A 19,619-nucleotide genomic window follows, 5' to 3' on the forward strand; every position below is an offset into this window, starting at 1 on the left:
AGTAGCTTGTTGGTCTTTTTATAGGCTATTGGTGGAGCTGGCTTCTGATTGTGCGTAGTGTTGGATGGCCATGCCACAAACACTTGATGTTTTCAAGCTCACATTTTAGCACTTAGTATTCTGGAAAAAATGGAATAATACAGTTGTTGCAGTGTGAACATTGAGAGGGATCAAAGAAGGGACTGAAATTAATCATCGGTTTGGAAATGTTAAAATATAATTCTAATAAAGATGAAAACAAAACATTTATATATAATAGATTTTAATTAACAAACATGATTAAATGGTATCTATACAATGATTTTTTTGTTTTTTTTTTACATAGAAATGTCTCAATTACAATATCTACAAAGATAGATCTGACCTCCATTTATCTCGTGTCACTTTCTTCATCATAGGAATTGATATACCCGGTCACATGAAATTCTTCCTTGTGCCTCCTCTAGAGAGCAAAACATACCCATGAGTCAAATATTATAACTTAGAAAAAAAAAAGTTTCAAAATAAGCAATATCCATATTCAAGTGTATCTAACTCCTATCTTTTAGTACTTGGGTGGGCTAAGAAATTTTTATTCTATTTATTTTTTATTAAATTCATTTAAGAAATACCAAAAATATATAATTCAGAAACCCTGCTCTCTAACGATCAAAAACAACTTTTTCAAGCCACTTTAACTTCTCTCCTCAAGACAATCACAAACATCCATGCCCACAATAGGATTTGAACCCATAGTTGGTTGACAAGAGATGAAGCATGCTTCAGCAATAAGTAAACTGATTGATTTACTTACTTTTCATTTGTACAGTTTCATACAAATTGACTTTTGACTATAATGATTTTAAATCTAAATACAATACTAGCTGACCTACCCAGAAATGCATGTGGCAAAGAAAAATCTGAACTCCATGGTGGGACTCAGAAAATGGAAGTTTCTGGCAAGTAAATCAACATGTGTCATTGGAGAATACAAAGTACAACTTAATACACTTGTTTTTGTGTGTATAATGCTAAGTACTATGGGAATCTCTTCCCATAGACTATCTTGATCTTTGTTGAGATTGCATCAATGGAAGTTAGACCAATAATGATACTGAGAGCTTACCCAAGGGTAGAAGTCATATTTCCATATAAGTGGCATAATGATGTATCATGTCATTGAAAATCTTCTGTGGATTAAAGATAGCTATAGCATTTATTATTTATTTTTTGAAAACCTGATTATAAAAATAATTCATGTAACCAACCTTGTTTACTTGTGTGTATGGATAAAAACAAGAATATCATATCTTTCAAGTGTACTTTAGAAAGCTTAGAAAGAGAAAATGCTAAGGATGTTCTGGAGTAAATGCTTTGAAAAATATTAAATGAGATGAATAGTAACAGAAAATATCCAGGAAAAATACATTGGCATGAAACCATGTTTCATCTCTTCGAGCAGAGTTTTTATATTACTATTATTACGGGCAACTCCAGGGAGTCATTAGATTCATCGAGGGAGGCCCCAAATCATATTCATCAACTATTTGACATTCATACAGTATCTATCATACCTCACCTTAAACTCATTCACTGTCACAGCATCCACCACAGACTCAGGGAGCGCATTCCACTCATTCACTACTCTAAAAGTAAAGAACCCAGCTCTAACACCTTTACTAACCACACTTTTGCCCAGTTTCCATGGATGTCCCCTAGTCCTCCCACAACCAGCCCTGTTCTCAAAAATATCTTCTGAATTAATTTTATGGAAACCCTTCAGTAATTTGAATGTCTCAATCATATCTCCCCTCCTCCGCCTATCAACCAATTTTTGCAACCCACAAATCCTCAACCTGTTCTCATACGGCTCATTCCACAGACCTGCTATCATCTTGGTCACTCGCCTCTGGATCCTCTCCACCTCCTCCCCATCAAGAAGAAACCTAGGTGACCAAATCTGAGCACAGTAGTCTAGATGGGGTCTTATCAAGGCTCGATACAGAGGAACAATAACCTGCTTGTCAACGTATTCTTCAGCAACCAAGTGATTTGATGAGCTGATTTGGCCACTTTTGCAATGTGTCCCCTAAATTTCAATTCCTTATCTACCAACACTCCTAAATCTCGTGCCTCATCAATTTCCTGGAGCACGGTTCCACCAATGCAGTAAACTGCCGCCAATCTTTTCACCCCAAAATGCATAACCTTACATTTTGCCACATTAAACTGACATCCATTCTCCTTAGCACAGACCTCCAATCTATCCAAATCATCCTGCAAAATTTTGACGTCATCTGCATTCACTATTGCCCTACCCAACTTCGCATCATCCGCAAACAAATGAACTGTTCCTCTCAGATCCTTTCCTATATCATTTATGAACAAATTAAACAGCAGTGGTCCAAGAACAGATCCTTGTGGCACACCACTAGTCACAGGCCGTCTTGTGGACTCTACTCCTGAGTAAACCACTCTCTGATATCTCTCCTATCCATCTCACCAACCCTATGTCCATCCCCATATGCCCCAATTTACTGATTAGAATTCCATGTGGTATCCTGTCAAAGGCCTTGGCAAGGTCCAGTAGAATCACCGTAAACCCATTACCCTTATCCAGTTCAGCCGTCACTGTGTTATAATACGTGAGCAAGTTACTGAGGCATGACCTACCCTTCACAAAACCATGCTGTCCCGGATACAGTATCCCATTTTCTTCTTGACTATTTTCTCTAAGACCTTGATAATGATTCCTGTTATGCTGATTGGCCGGTAATTTTCAACAGCAGCCTTGGAACCACCTTTGTGCAGTGGAACTATTTTCCCCTCTTTCCACCCCCTTGGGACTGACCCAGTCCTGAGGCTCAAATTAAACAAAATGGTCAAGGGCACTGACAATTCTTTGGCTGCTTCACGTACGACACGAGCTGGTATACCATCCAATCCCACAGATGTATTGACATTGAGGTTCTGTAATAGACTAGTTACCTCTACTTCATTCATCACAATTCCAGTATAAGCTGTTGGTTCTTCCATTCCTGCAAAGTCACCACCTGGATGATATACTCTTGCAAAGTGCTCGCTCAGTAATTCCACAATATCGACTGATTCAGTTACCTCCCTACCCTCAGCATTTTTTAAGATCATTCTACCATGAGCATTTTTCCTTTTACTTGCAACATATTGAAAAAAATGTTTGGGATTCTCTTTAGCCTGCGTGGCCAATTTCCTTTCGTAATCTGCTTTTGCTTTTCTTACCACCCTTGTTACCATCCTGGCCTGAGCTTTATACTGTTCCTGCACCTGATGGTCACCCTTCTCCTTAAAATTCCTCCACAATTGTTTCTTTTTTTGCAGCTCAAGCTTAATAGTGTTATTCATCCATTTAACTCCTAATTGATTTATTATTCGGACCCTTGGTATACAGTCAACCATTGCCTCCTGCAAACAGTTCTTAACCACCTCCCATGCACTATCAACATCCAGCCCTTGCAGTTTTACATGCCATGGCATTGAGTCAAGCATACACCTAAGCTTGTCATACTTACCAGCCCGGTAATTCCACATGTACCCTGTCTTAATTTTAAATTCGACTCCTTTAGCCACCTCCCAAGTCATGACTTTATGGTCACTCTCACCAATTGGTGGCAACATGGTCATGTTCATTACAGCCACATTCTCGGTTGCAATTACTAGGTCCAGCACTCTCTGCCCCCTGGTATTTTCCAATACATGTTGCCGTAGATAGTTGTCCCTTAATAACCGCATAAAATCCAATTCCTTCCTCCCATGTGCCCTCTCCTCTTTCCAGTCAATGTTACCATAATTGAAATCACCCATAATAATTACCCTCCTTCCACTCATTTTTTCTATTTGCTTATGCATACTATCCCCACCATCCACTCCATCACCCGGCCTATAGCAGCACCCAATTGTATATTTTGTTCTGCTGGATTGTATCTCACACCAAACAGCCTCAAATGCACTTTTTTCCCCATCATGCAGTTCAACTTCTATACTCCTTGGCTGAAGATCATCAGCTATCATCAATAACACTCCTCCCCCCTTTTTAAGTTAAATAATATTTAACTCTTAACCTCTTCATGGTAGTAATGTACTATAGGTGCAGCTTTTCATGGGGGAATTTATAAAATTTATCAGGACCAGAATTTTATTGCAAGAGGTCATCAATTATAAACTACATCGCTACCTAATTGCATCTCCCCTACATTACCTTATAAGCTCCTTTCACAAGCTTAATCCTGTCCCCTTCATTTGCTATGCAAAAACCACAGTCCGTTCCTTATTTTCAGGTCCAGATATCACTTAAGTGAAGTGCCAGCAGCTTTGCATTTTCACATGCTATAGATATTCAGGAGACTGAAAATGTGTCCAGGTGCAGCCTAATCAATGCTACATTTAGCATAGTTATGCTCGTTATACTTGTGAACTTCCTTCTTAATATGACAATCCTCTGTATGGCTTTAACAACTGTTGTAACGTAATCCTTAAAATTCAACTTTTTATCTACCATTATGGTACACTATACATTTCCTTTTTTCTAGTCAATGATATCATTTAAGAATCAAAGCTATATATGTGCAGAGCCAACTATGGCTTCTGACCACATGTTCAATCATCACATGCTCATTATGCACCCCATTAGTTGGTAAAATACCTGGATACCAAATGAATGAGGTGAGACCACATATGAGAATTCTGAGTGAAATTTAGGAAAATGAACAGAAGGCATTCTGGCAATTTCGGCTTTAGCTGCACAAATTCTATTCTTATTGGCTTAAAATAAAATGATGGTATAATATAATATGCTAGCTGGAGCATCCCCAATTAAAGCCCCATGATCACTTCATTTATTGCCACATTCTGAATACTTGTTTTCTCCCACGCACATACTGTGTAAGGTAATGTTCCTAGACAACATCAAAAATATACCAGCCCGACTCTCATGCTCCTGCCTATCTTCAATGAAGTCACTCTACCAACTTTCCATAATAAAAGGATAAAACTTGCAACCTTTTGTAGGGGAATGATATGAATAAAAAACATAACACAGGAATATAACAAAATTCTGTAATGCAAAGAAATGCAAGAAAAATGTCTAAATCTCACTATAACAAACTACCAAGAAGCTTAGCCATAGTTCTATAGAATCAGTGCACTGCTAAACAAAATTCACTATCTGCACACCACCTTTGGATCTTTGAATATGTTTATACAAAAAGTCAACTGTATAACTTTATGAAGGTTAGCAGTTAGAATAGGAGGATGGTTCAATGTAAAATGAATTATAACTAATATTTAAGGAATTGACAGCGTATACTGGAAATATAGATTAAATAAACTTTAATATACACTTTCCTACTTTCCTAATATAGATTAAATAAACTTTAATATAAACTGTCCTACTTTGGCCAAACAGGCAGGACAGCAAATATCAGAATCTCAGAACACAAGGATTACATCCGATTCCACCAGTACAGCCACTCTGGGCTTGCAGACCATGCTCTGGATACTCGCCACAGAATAAGATGGAAGAAAGCCACAGTAATACACCGCAGCAAGTTCAAGTATGAAAGACTATTCATGGAATCAGCCTCGGCCCTTAGGAACATGCCAAACCTCAACAAATTTGGATGCATGAAACTGCCCCAAATTTGGGAAACTTTTATCAAAAGAACTTCAGCCCAAAGGCCAAGAACTACCAATATAGCCCGCCAGGGGGCACCATCAGGACTTTAGGAAAACGCTAGCGTCCTAGCCTCAGTCTCATTTGTTGTATTAGTACTTGTGTGCACGTGTCCTTTTAGTAAGTTCCCAAGAAAATGGCAACGTAACGTTCGCCGAAATATCGGAAAGTGTATATTAAAGTTTATTTAATCTATATTTCCAGTATACGCTGTCAATTCCTTAAATATTAGTTATTATGTCTAACCAGCGTATAAGCCTCTCAACAAGAATAATGTAAAATGAAGTATAGATAAGTAGCATTAAACTTGATTTTCCTTACTTTACACAATTTACTCTGAAATAAATCCACCACAATTTCAATCACTTAAACTAAAATAAATGTTGTTTGCCAGCCTGGTTGGCCAAGTTCTCCAACCAATAAACTGTGTACTTGAATCCTACCATGGATGTAGATGTTTGCGAATCATCTAAAGGTGGGAGATGAAATTCATACAAGGTGTTAGACCAATGCCCTATGTTTCGACTATTTATGCACAATTTTTAGTAAAAACGGACATCGGAATAAGCAAGACTTGTTATGATGTGTGTACGGAGAGAGGGATACCACTCGAATCGATATATGGAATAAGAGAAGTTACAAGGTGCCATGTTCATACTACGTGTAGTGGAATGAGTTAGAAATAAAATAATTGATCGAATAATGGAGACCAGAGATATGAGAATTCTAATAGTGAACAAAGGGCATGAGGTCAGTAATAGAACCATAGCAAGAGTGTGTAAGCCTAATTTATCTAAGGTTGTTCAGTCCTCACTAAATTATACTTGGTTCTAGAGGCTGATTGTTTGACTTGCATAATATTAGTAGGATGGACAGAAAGCTGAGCAGCAAGAAGAAACTTGCTAATGTTTAGATCTGAAGACCTGCAGTCTTCAACTTCAGAATGTATCAGCATAAAGATGAGATAATCTGGAAATCAGGCCTCTAGCTAAGTGGAAATGGTGTTTACATCCACAGTGCTAGAAAGCCTGAAGAATGTTATCAGTGTTCGAATCTAGTCACCAAATTGATTCCTAAGTTAGTCGATCTCTGGGAAGAGCAAGTGAGTTTTTTCTCCTGGAAACTCAACAGAATTGAGTTTCTGTTTACAAGATGGCAGCACTTGTCAGCCATCTCTTCAACAAAAGCCAGTTATAAGTAATGATAATCTTGGACCAACTATCCGATAGGCTATGAGGGGAGACTGACCCATCCCCTCCTCCACTTTTCAGAAAGGATTAAAATGCTCTTGCCTGTTCTCTATAAGGGAATAAAAGGTGCTAATAGATTTATTTATTATTTTATAATTGGATATCCTGCTCTACAGACCAAACAAAGAAATTTTTCATGCCTCTGGTCTCCAATAAACAGTATAGTGGTGGTCTCATACCAGATAATAAAACTTATCTGACTTCTAACAGCATTCACAAAACAGCCACGTACACAGATGGATGTGAACTCACAGCATACCCAAGGTTGGTAAACGTTTTTCATGTAATAAAAAATTTCACTGATCTATACTAAAGTATCGCATGTTTTTAACTCCTTGTGGAACACCACCCAATGATCTAAATGTTGTGAAATTTTGCAGGAATGTGTTGCGTGGAAGCTATATCTGAGGGTGGGAAAAAAGTAGGTCTTATTCACCACCAGGAGGTGCTGTATGATGTACTAAAAGATAGCATCACGCATCAGTCCTGACCAGCTATGTCCTGCCAGGTGGCACTGTTCAAAGTGCACCCTTCCTGGCATGCTATAAATGCACCCTTTTGCACAGTGTGTTCAACGGCAGGACACAGCTGGTCAGGACTGATGAGTGATGCTATCTTTCAGTACTGGCAAGTTACCTGGATGATGCATTTTTGAAAATTATGGAGACAACTACCGTGTTTGAATAAAAACTTTAGTTTAATATAACTAAAATCTACATTCGACCTGTATGTCAAGGTCATCTTCTGGAGCATACAACTATACACAGAAAACAAGCTACACTACAATCAAACTGGTTTGCTAAAGTTACAACCAACCGCTACAACAATTGATGGCCTGACCTCTGGTGAAAAAAAAAAAAAAAAAAAAAAAATACATCAACGCTAGAGTCCTATTATTAGTGTTATCTGTTGGTTGTAGACATACATTGGGTGCAACAACAAGTCTGTGTATCTATCTATATACATATATTAACATCATGATTAGACATGTACATTCCAGCCAGTTGGTATGGAATGGTTTCTAATACTAGCTGAAGATTGGCTAGAGTCCTGACAAAATCTGGTTTCAAAATTGCAATCTGAACTATCGAACTATACTAATCCAGACATTCTACATGTACTTGAAAGAATTACTGACAATTCAGCCAAATATACCCAGGAAAAGAATAAAGAAAAACTCGAGACCAAATTCCACAGTTTGAAACAACGGCGAAATATATGGCAGCCAATCATAGGAATCAATCCAATCAGGAGACCTCCTCCCCGAAAAACACCAACAATGAATACAAGGAGCGACCAACTACTGGCAAGCAAGAGCTATGTGATCAACCTATCAAACCACGCCCTGAACAGCGGCGAACTTACGCTACTGAATAAAGGACTTAACTACGCAATAGCACCTAAAAAGGTAAACAAATTGGATTTTATCTACCACATAGAAAGAGGCATCAGGTCCCTACCTAACAATATAGCCGATAAAATACGACTAGAAACTAGTAATGTCCTAAACATTAAGAAAACCATACAGAACAATCTCACAAAAACAGAACTAACAACAATTAAGTCATAATAATAACGAAATCGGATAAAGGCAATGCCACTGTCGTCCGTGACAGGTCAACATACATACTTCAGATGAATCAACTAGTAGCCGATAACACATATATGCTGGTAAATTATAACCCAACAAACAGGATAAAGGATAAAACAGAGAAACTACTCAAGTCCGTCACTTCTTGGCCACGGTTAAAAAACCGTGTTAACATTTTTTAATGCTCATCCCCCCAGAATATATGGGGCCCCGAAAATACACAAACAAAATGTTCCCCTTTGACCTATCGTAGAAGGAATTAACAGCCCCACTTAGCCAAGAAATTAGCGTCAACACTCAAGGAGTTGGTAGGTCATTCCCCCTCCTACATAAAGAACACACAACACTTTATATAAACAAAATTAAAAACATAATACTTGACAAAGATGACCTATTAGTCAGTTTCGACGTTTCTGCCCTTTTCACTAATGTCCCCATCAATGACACAATTCTCCTACTACAGAACAAATTTCCACCCGACATTACGGCTCTCTTTGTCCACGTACTACAGTCTGGTTACTTAGTACCAAATATCAACAACAAAGATGGCATGAAAATTCCAAGGATCTGGATGGCACACATTCAGCCCACCTAATATATAAGATCAAGCATAAGTTAGGGCTCTAGCCAATCTTCAGCTAGTATTAGAAACCATTCCATACCAACTGGCTGGAATGTACATACATGATCATGATGTTAATATATGTATATAGATAGATACATAGACTTCTTGTTGTGCCCAATGTATGTCTACAACCAACAGATAACACTAATAATAGGACTGTAGCATTGATGTATAATTTTATTTTATTTTTTTCTTCTACCAGAGGTCAGGCCTACAACTGTTGCAGTGGTTGGTCAGTAATTTTAACAAACCAGTTTGATTGTAGTGTAGCTTGTTTTCTGTGTATAGTTGTATGCTCCAGAAGATGACCTTGACATAAAGGTCGAAACGTCAAATGTAGATTTTAGTTATATTAAACTAAAGTTTTTATTGAAACACGGTAATTGTCTCCATAATTTTCAAAAATGCATCATCCAGATAACTTGCCAGTACTGATAGATTGCATCAGTCCTGACCAGCTGTGTCCTGCCGTTGAACACACTGTGCAAAAGGGTGCAGTTTGAACAGAGACTGCTGGTCAGGACTGATGCGTGATGCTACCTTTTATTCCCTTATAGAGAACAGGCAAGAGCATTTTAATCCTTTCTGAAGAGTGGAGGAGGGGGTGGGTCAGTCTCCCCTCATAACCTATCGGATAGTTGGTCCAAGATTATCATTACTTATAACTGGCTTTTGTTGAAGAGATGGCTGACAAGTGCTGCCATCTTGTAAACAGAAACTCAATTCTGTTGAGTTTCCAGGAGAAAAAACCCAATTGCTCTTCCCAGAGATCGACTAACTTAGGAATCAATTGGTGACAAGATTCCAATTGATAACATTCTTCAGGCTTTCTAGCACTGTGGATGCAATCACCATTTCCACTCAGCTACAGGCCTGATTTCCAGATTATCTCATCTTTATGTATGCTGATACATTCTGAAGTTGAAGACTGCAGGTCTTCAGATCTAAACATTAGCAAGTTTCTTCTTGCTGCTCAGCTTTCTGTCCATCCTACTAATATTATGTAAGTCAAACAATCAGCCTCTAGTACCAAGTATAATTTAGTGAGGACTGAACAACCTTAGATAAATTAGGCTTACACACTCTTGCTATGGTTCTGTTACTGACCTCATGCCTTCTGTTCACTATTAGAATTCTCATATCTGTGGTCTCCATTATTCGATCAATTATTTTATTTCTAACTCATCCCACTACACGTAGTATGAACATGGCACCTTGTAACTTCTCTTATTCCATATATCAATTCGAGTGGTATCCCTCTCCGTACACGCATCATAAGAAGTCTTGCTTATTCTGATGTCCGTTTTCGCTAAAAATTGTGCATAAATAGTCGAAACATAGGGCATTGGTCTAACACCATGTATGAAATTCATCTCCCACCTCTAGATGATTCGCAAACATCTACATCCATGATAGGATTCAAGTACACAGTTTATTGGTTGGAGAACTCGGCCAACCAGGCTGACAAACAACACTTATTTGGATTATTTCTAGCACTGTGGATGCAATCACCATTTCCACTCAGCTACAGGCCTGATTTCCAGATTATCTCATCTTTATGTATGCTGATACATTATATTAAATCTATGGGAGGGAGAGAGAGGGATCATTAATTAAGCAGGCTGTCCTCTTCTGGAGATAATCGAGCAATCTTAGAGAGCATTTTGATACGTTGCTCCAAACATGTGAGTAATATTCCATGGTTGGGTTCATTTGAGATTTGTTTAGAGTTAGCAGCAGTGTAGTAACTTGTGCGAAAAAATAAGTTTTCTTTTGAAAGCTGCTTAAGCTTTGAAATGCATTTGTGCAAGGAAAAGTTGGAGGTAAGGTATAGGCTATCTGGGTATTATTGAAAGTTAGGAGAAGGGATGTGAGCTCTTTCTTGTGAGAGATTGGACAGGACTGAGTTTTGGTGACATTGAAATCTACAAAGTTGTCCTTACCCCCCCCCCCCACCACCACCACTGAAAAATACATAGGAGATTAGGGTTCCAGACATTAGTCGTGGTGGATCTTGAGGATTCTAACAACTAAGCACTACAAGGTTTATCAAATGAAAAGGAGGAATAGTGTGTGCTGTCATTGACAAAGCTATGGATAGGATTTGAAGTTTGTGAGAGCTGGTCAGTTATATACAAGAGGAAGAGAGTGGGTGAAAGTACAGAATTCGAAGGTACTCCTGTTCTCGTGGGGATATTTTAGGAGGAAACCATTCACCATGATGTAGTGAATGACTAGCAAGAAAGATGGCAATTCAGTTGCAGAGTGAAAGGCAGACCATAAGATGGTAATTTGCTAAGTAGGTCCCTGTACCAAACCCAATGAAATGCTTCTGAAATGTAGAGAGCAAGCCTCTCCAAATTTTTCCATGGCATGGTAAACCATGCCATAGCTTTCACCACCCAAAAGTGGGTGGTGAAAAGATTGGCAGAATTGCTGGTCACTGATTAGTTGGTAGGTTTCTAGTTGATGCAGGAGTTGGTGACCTTTAATTTTATAAAGAACAATTCGTCATTGGCTGACTTTTATCACATTTCTTTGGGATGGGCTAGATGTGGGCCTTTTTCCATGCTGTAGGATAGATGCCAGTTGAATAGGATAGATCATCATCATGCATATCAAGGATTTAGGCCTAGCATGGCCTGTTCTGGCCATGTCATCATTGAATCATTTAAGAGGACCTCCTGGTTTTCTTTTTCCTAATGGCTTGTACTTTAAGGCTTGTTTTGGTAATCTTTCTGTTTTCATTCTTTGAACATATTCCATCCATTTATGTTTATTTTTTTAGTTTTTTCTATTACTGGTTCTTGGTTTAATTCTTTCATAATTTCTTCTGTGATCAAATAGGGTATACTTTGCAGTTTTTCTCATAAGCTTCATTTCTGCTGTTGTTAATGTTTTTGTCTTTTTGTTTTATTGTCCAGATTTCGCTTCCATACATTAAGACTGGTAGGGCTAATGTATTGTATACTTTTAGTCTGGTTTGTTTTTGAAATAGGTTTGGTTTAAATGTAGAGTTAATTACACCTGTTATTTTTAAATATTTTGCAATTTTTACGTTTATATCTTTTTCATTTTCATATGTGATCATGCATCCTAGGTAGTTAAATGAATTTACCTGTTCTAAGATCTTGTTATCTATTACTATTTTAGTTCTTGCTGATCTTGTCCTTCAAAGGCCATAGTTTTTGATTTTTCTGTTGATATTATCATACCATAATCTTTAGGCTATCTTATTTAGATCTAAAATAGCTTTCTGTACGTTATCTTCCGAATTTGTAATTATTATTTGGTCGTCAGCAAAGAGAAGAGTGTTTAAGTTTACTGTAGGAGAAAGTTTAATTCCTTGATGTAAATTTTTATTCCATTTTATTATTATTTCATTTAAGTAGATATTAAAAAGAGTTGCTGAGAGGGGACATCCCTGTCGGACCCCTTGGTTTATCTCTCTCGTATATGATAGCTCGTGATTTAATCTTAATTGTATTTGATGAATAGGATAGATTGAAGAGGTAATACAGGATAGGTGTTAGTTTGGGGGGAACAAGTTTTTAACATAATAGGTGGGATACAATCAGGACCAGATGTCTTGTTTGTGTTTGGTTATTAAGGATTCTTTGGCTTTCTATTCTAGTGGAAGACTATGGATGACATGGAGAAAGCAGTTCTTAGTAGACTGGAGGGAACTTTATCCAGGTCATCACTGCAGGAATTGGAAGACAAGGCTGATGTCAGTACATCAGCCTTGTCATCAGGTGAGGTAACCATATTCAGATGGTACCACAGTACCATCCGAATATGGAAACCTGGGTGCACAAAAGTTGCGCTCCTTAGCAAGGGACCAGAAGACTGTTATTTGGATAGGAGGCAAATTTGCAGCATTTGGCCATCTCAAAGTCTGATTTAGATTTGTTGATGATTCTTTTACAGCTTTGTCAGCTGCAGTATAGGCAAAGTGAGCAGCTAGAGTTTGGATCTTGAACCATTTGCAGTATGCAGAGTGTTTCTTTTATTGTGTTCGCACACTTTTTTGAGAACCAGTGGATTTGGTGTGGAATTAGGGATGAAGGCCTTCATTCTTGTCAGGATGATTTCTGTTATTCAGTCTGAGCAGGTGTTTGGATCAGAAAACTGAAGCAGTATTTGGACAATGAGAATGAGGAATAAAAACACAGAAGTCATTCTGTTTTGCACTCTTGTAGTGCCAAAGGACACAAAACTGAGAACTGATGGTGAAGGTTGTTTTCTGGCAAAAGAGACATATGATGGCAAATTGGAGAGGAGTTGTCAAATATTCTGGTAGGGAAACTGACAAGCTGTGTTAGGTCATTGCAAACATCTCAGTATACCCACCTGATCAATGAAACTGTTGAAGGAAAGTAAGTTGTGGACATTGTAGTCCCCTAGAAGGATGACCTCACTATTAGGGTATTTTAACTATAAAAAATGAAGCTTTAGAAAAGCTGAGATCTTAGAATTAGTAAATGTGGTGGGGCCAAAAATAATTGGTATTAGCAAGCCTGGCTAACAGTATAGGATATCCTTACAGAAATCAAATTATGATGTGTTCAGTGTATTTATTCAAGCAGAAAAGACAAAATAGGGTGGTTGGGAAATACTGATAATGATTGAAAGACAGTTGTTAGTTGTGTTGGTATGAGTAGCACAGGCAATGTGTTTGAGACTGTTTGGTGTGAGACAGAGGCTAACAGGACAAAATTCACACTTGCTACTACAGATGAATCATTCATAAAGAACTGTGAACTAATAGACAGATAAACTGAATAGGTATATCAGTCTATGCAGTTTATTTATCTAATACTATATTCATAAGAATACAAGTAAGATTATCATCATGGATGATTTCAACTATGGAGATAAACACTGGAGGTAGGAGAAAGCATGCAAGATGGGGAAAAGAAAATTTATGAAATTACTAAAAATAACAAATAAGAATTATTACAGCATAACTGCTTTAACCACCAACCGGCCATGACATCTATAGACGTCAAGGTTAGCATAGATGCGAAGTGCATATTAAAATTGCAATACCATTGATATTACATTGAAATATATGATGGATACGGAGTGCGTATTTTATCCATATCGTCGGTTAGGTGGTTAAGCATGTGTTGGAAGATACTAACACTACACGAACAGCATTTGAGAATTGTCTAAGTGAGATGACTGTTATATCACCAAATGGCGAGAGTGATCATGCAGTTTTGGTTTGAGAGGTGACAATGCATGTGAGAGCTTAAACTGAAGAAGCAGCTTGAGACATACTTTAACACGTGAAACTGCATGGGTAGAAAAATCTGTAGTATATGGGAAGTAGTCAAAGGATGCCAGAAAGATCTGATTGCATTCCCCAGTTAGAAGAAATTTTTTTTTAAATGTTGCTCCCACCCATGAAAGGTTATTTGCAAACTTATAATACATTTTGTACCAAACATGAAACTTTTTTGAGCCACTTCAGGCCACCATATCACAGAGGTGGTAAAGATGAATGCTGAGTTAATAAAAAGTGAACATTAGAGATCTGATGATAAGCATAAAGAGGTCAGAAGCGTGATGGCCATGGTGAGGAAGGTAAAATCAGGTTGCTAAAAGTATTTAGCTAAACAGGCTAAAAGAAATCAGAATTTTATCACTAAAAAAGAACAATCACCCTAAAAAATGTGGATGGTAAGAAATTGTTAGACGCTTTAAAGATATGAGTGAGTTATTAAGTGTTCAGTTTAGAATGGTATATAAAGTCAGATAGGGCTAAAACAGCCTCACATACTTCCTGTAAGGGAAAAAAGCATTAGCTGATTTTTTATTTGATATATATATATATTCCATTCAGACCCATTAGCTCTCTAAATGCCAAAGAATAGAGGTAGATGACTTAGAAATTCTAAAGCTGATTCAAACACAATAGGATTGGATGCTTAAGGGATGTGCAAGGAAATTAGTCCTAGTTGTGTCCCTGACCTGATTGTTCGATTTGTCTTGGTATATGAATGATTCCAATTAGTGGAAAGAGAAGAAAGTTAATTCCATTATAGAAGGGTTTTTCACTTGCCAAGAAATAATATCGTTTAATCCAAGTATAAGAAAACAAAGTTTGTGTGTGTGAAGTACCTTCACAACTAGGCTACTTGTATATAGAGACTGATGACTTCACTTCAGTTGCTTTAGTATTCCATAATGAAGCACATTCCCTTTCATATGTGTGATGCTAAGCATTTAGGGAGGGTCACTACTTGGACCAGTTTCAATGAAGAGAAACTTTCTACAACTATGAACAGGTTTCCAAAAAGTAAGATAACTTTTTTCTTAATACTAATGAATGAATGAAATAAAACATGGTAGACAGACAGACAGACCTGATAATAATGTTCAAAAAGACCGGCATTGTAATGTGGTGCTGATTTCGCCTTACAGCTAATTCCAGTTGCAAGATAGTGTCTACCATGCAAGTGTGGTCCAAAACAGGTGTCTGTGAAGTTATTTATATTTTTGCAAGCAAACGGGCTTCACCAAGTGACGTTCACGGTGAATTGCTTGCTGTGTATGGAAAAAAAGGTGATGTCAAAGAAGCGGGTGTGTTTTTAATGCAATGAATTTAAAGCAGGCCATGGTGACATTGAAGATCAACATCAAGTGGGCAGGCCTTCATTGAACAAAATAGAAGAATTAAGGACATCATTCTTGAAGACTAGTGAGTAAAACTGCATGAAATTGCACAAGTGGTGACTTAGTAAATCCACTGTTTATAAATTGTTCATGATGTACTTGGCTCTTGAAAGGTGTATTTCCTCTGGGTGACCCAACAATTGTCAGTGAAGCACAATGTGACATGCATGGGGATGTTTCTGGAGAATCTCTTGCAATACGGTAAGAAAAGAGGATTTTCTCACTTGCTTAGTCACAGGAGATGAAACATGGTTCATTATTTTACTCCAGAAAGCAAACAAGACTCAATGACCTGGAAACATTCCCAATCTTCTGTGCACAAAAAATTCATATCCACAGTGTTCTAGGATTGCCAATACATTCTGTTGGTGGACTTCTTGCCAAAGCGAGGAACAATCAATGCAGAGCTTTAATGTGCAACGTTGGACAAACTGAAAGCCAACATTCGACAGGACTCCTTATAAGTGGTGTGATTTTGGTGCATGACAATGCTACTCCACAACACCACTCATGAGTGGCTGCACTGTAATCGTTGGGAAGCTCTGCCCCCCCCCCCCCCCCCCCCCACCCAGACTTAGCACCTTCAGACCTCCATTTGTTCACCCCACCCTCAAGAAACACCTTTCCAGAAGGAATTTTACTACGGATGAGGAATTTCATCAGGCGGTGCGATGTTGGTTACAGAGCGTGGCGTGGACATCTTCAGTATTGGTATTGATAACTGGGATAAGTGCATCAATAAATTTGGAGACTTTGTGAAGAAGTAATGCATGTTCACTTATTTCTTGGTGTATAATTTCAATTTCCTATTATTAAACATCCTAGAGAAAAAAAATGTTTACCTTACTTTTCAGAAACCATCTCTGATCCAGAGTAATTCAATAATAAGATGATACACATTTTTACTACTTGTAATATTCGTTCAGGATAGGTTGAGTGTTCCATGAATTCTTTTACTCCATTGGACTGTCCTCTGCCAGCCTTGCCATCTGTTGGAATGAAGTTAAGCCTGATCAGATCTTCATGGCTTCACACCATCTTCTTGGTCCTCCTCTGCCTTGGTCCCTTCCATAATGAAGAACACTGGATAGTCTTTCTTGGCACATCCTGGCTATGTGCCCTGACTATAGCTGTCTTTTGTGTAACCCAACTTTCTATTATTTTATTATTTGTCATTTTTTTCAGTCCACTTTTTGCCACTGATTCTTCTTAAGTACTTTGATTCAAAACCTTTTTAATCTGTCTTCTTGTTTGCAACTGATCTATCTGTCTGCTCTGTACAACACCACTCTTGAAGGATCGATCACTTAAGTTGAAGAGTTTAGGTTATGGCTAATTTTTTGTTTCTCCATATTTTATTTAACTTAAATCTTCAGTAATTAATGATCTGAGATAATTGAAACTGTTCACTCATTCCATTCTTTTATTATTTACTGTAACATTGACATATGTGGTGCTTAAGGGTCAAAGCTGTATAACTGAGAGGAGACCTCCACATAGCCTTTAAAGGAATGCGGAGAACCGACCAGGGATTCTGACCTAATGTCCAATCCTCACCTTCTCGTGGTGCACCCTGTAGGGTATCTACTTGGATACTGAACGGACGAGGATGGGCTGGCAATTTTGGATTTAGCCAACGAAATTGCATTCTTATTGGTTAAACCAAAATAAAAAATGATGGTACAACATGACAAAATTTCATGCCGGCTGGGGTGTCGCCCAGTTAAACAAGGCCCCCGTTGTTTTTGCCAGGGAACCAGGGCGAACAGTGAAAAGTCAGCTACTGGAACAAATCTGAAACACACACCCCAACTCAACATCACCAGAGTTAAAGATCGGTAATATCAATATAAGAAGCCTGAATGGCAAAGAAATGGAGCTAGCTGAGGAATTAGATAAGTACCAGATTGACATAATAGGGGTGACTGAAACAAAAAAGACCAAAACTGGTGAGATCTTTCTGAGCAATAAGTACAAAATGTTATATTCAGGCAATGAAAATCAAGGAAAAGAAGGAGTAGCCATAGTATTCAACACAAAATACGAGGCTAATCTTCTTGAATGGCAATCAGTCTCAAGTAGAGTAATGTGGGCAAATATGAGAATGGAGAACTGGACAATGAGACTTATTTGTGCCTATGGTCCCACAGAAGGTTCTACTAAGGTAGAAGTGGAGGAATTTTTTGACGCTTTAGAAAAAGCAACTGACACAATGAAAAAGGAAAAGTTGGTTCTTGTTCGGGATCTAAATAGCAGAGTAGGAAATGACTGTGAGACATACAAAAATATTTTGGGAAAATTTGGAGAAAAGAGCAAAGCTAATAATAATAATGGCAAATATCTGTTGGATTTCTGCTCAGGACATGGACTGGTTATTACTAACACCATGTTCCAACATAAAAATGTGCACAAATTCACATGGAGAGAAGAGGCTAGGAATAAGAAAAGTGTCATTGACTATGTTATTGTTGATAGTGATGTTTTCTCCCTGGTGCAGGACACCAGAGTGTACAGAGGATTTGAAATTGGAGGTGATCACTATTTAGTCTTGAGCAGGATAAAATTGAATTTCATATTGAAGAATAACATGTAAGAAAGTTTTAAAGCGAATAAAAGTTGAGCAGCTCTCAGATGTGAGCTGTAGACTAAAATACACAAAGATTATTGAAGAAAAAATGAAAGAGTTTGAGAACAGGAATCAAACCTTGGAGATTCAGTGGCAAACTCTGAAGAAAACATTGATTGATTCTGCCAGAGAGGCATGTGGTGAGGTTGTCTGTAAGGATAAAAAAAATCAGAACTACTTGGAGGACACAGGAAGTTAAAGAGGCAGTGAAGGAAAAGAAGAAAGCATACCAAAAGTTCCTGTCAAATAATTCAGCTTGTGCTCTTAGAGAATACAGAGACAAATGCAAGAATGCAAAACACTGTAAAACTAGCTAAACAAAAGTCATGGGAGGACTTTGGCAAGAATAGAGAAAATAAATATCAAGAAGGTGGCAAAATATTCTGGAGGTTGTTGAAGAAGCTTAAGAATGGAGGAAAGAGTGCTATAAAAGGAATTAGAGATGATAAAGGTGTCATGAAAATGGGAGAAAAAGATATCCTTGAAGTATGGAGTAATTACTTTGAAAAACTGCTAAATGAAACAAGCAGTGATGACACCACAGTGGTAAAAAACACTGACCAGGCATGCAGTCAGGAATACATATCCATAATTGAAGTAGAAAAAGCCATCAAAGGCTTGAAATGTGGAAAGGCAGCAGAAGTAGATGATATTCGACCAGAAATGCTGAAGTATGGTGGTATAAGAGTCTTACAGTGGCTGCACTGCATAGTTCAGAAAGCCTGGACTAAGGAACGAATTCCCGAAGATTGGAGTTGAGCTCTCATAGTACCCATATATAAAAAGGGAAATAAAACTGCATGTGAGAATTACAGAGGTATTTCCCTACTGAGTGTTCCTGGCAAGATCTATGCAAGTATACTTGAGAAACGGTTGAGAAAAATTGTGGAAGAAAAGCTTGGTGAAGAACAAGCTGGATTCAGGCCAAATAGAGGCTGTTAGGATCAGATCTTCACTTTAAGACAAATAGTCGAGAAAGCATGGGAATATAACAAAGATCTGTATTTAAGTTTTGTCGATCTGGAAAAGGCATAAGAAAAGGTGCCAAGAGAGAAGCTATTCAATACGCTGCAGTTATATGGTGTCAATGGGGCATTATATCAAGCAATACTTAGTCTTTATTTGAGTTGTAAGTCAGCAGTTAGAATTGAAGGAAG

The 19,619-nt window shown here is 37.9% G+C and overlaps 1 protein-coding gene across 1 annotated transcript in view; it reads right to left on the bottom strand.

Moving 5' to 3' along the window:
* Positions 1 to 245: 245 nt before the first annotated feature.
* Positions 246 to 19,619, bottom strand: part of LOC150098383 (leucine-rich PPR motif-containing protein, mitochondrial-like) — a 446,274-nt gene continuing 426,900 nt past the window's right edge. The window contains exon 37 of the mRNA XM_090405178.1: positions 246 to 442. Within this exon, the coding sequence (XP_090261304.1) occupies positions 371 to 442 (72 nt within the window). The 3' untranslated portion in view covers positions 246 to 370. The remainder of the gene's footprint in view (positions 443 to 19,619) is intronic.

The sequence above is a fragment of the Typopeltis vanoorti genome, chromosome 15 (genome assembly GCF_054136105.1).
Source record: "Typopeltis vanoorti isolate ZY-2024b chromosome 15, IOZ_Tvanoo_1.0, whole genome shotgun sequence".
NCBI classification, from domain to species: domain Eukaryota; kingdom Metazoa; phylum Arthropoda; class Arachnida; order Uropygi; family Thelyphonidae; genus Typopeltis; species Typopeltis vanoorti.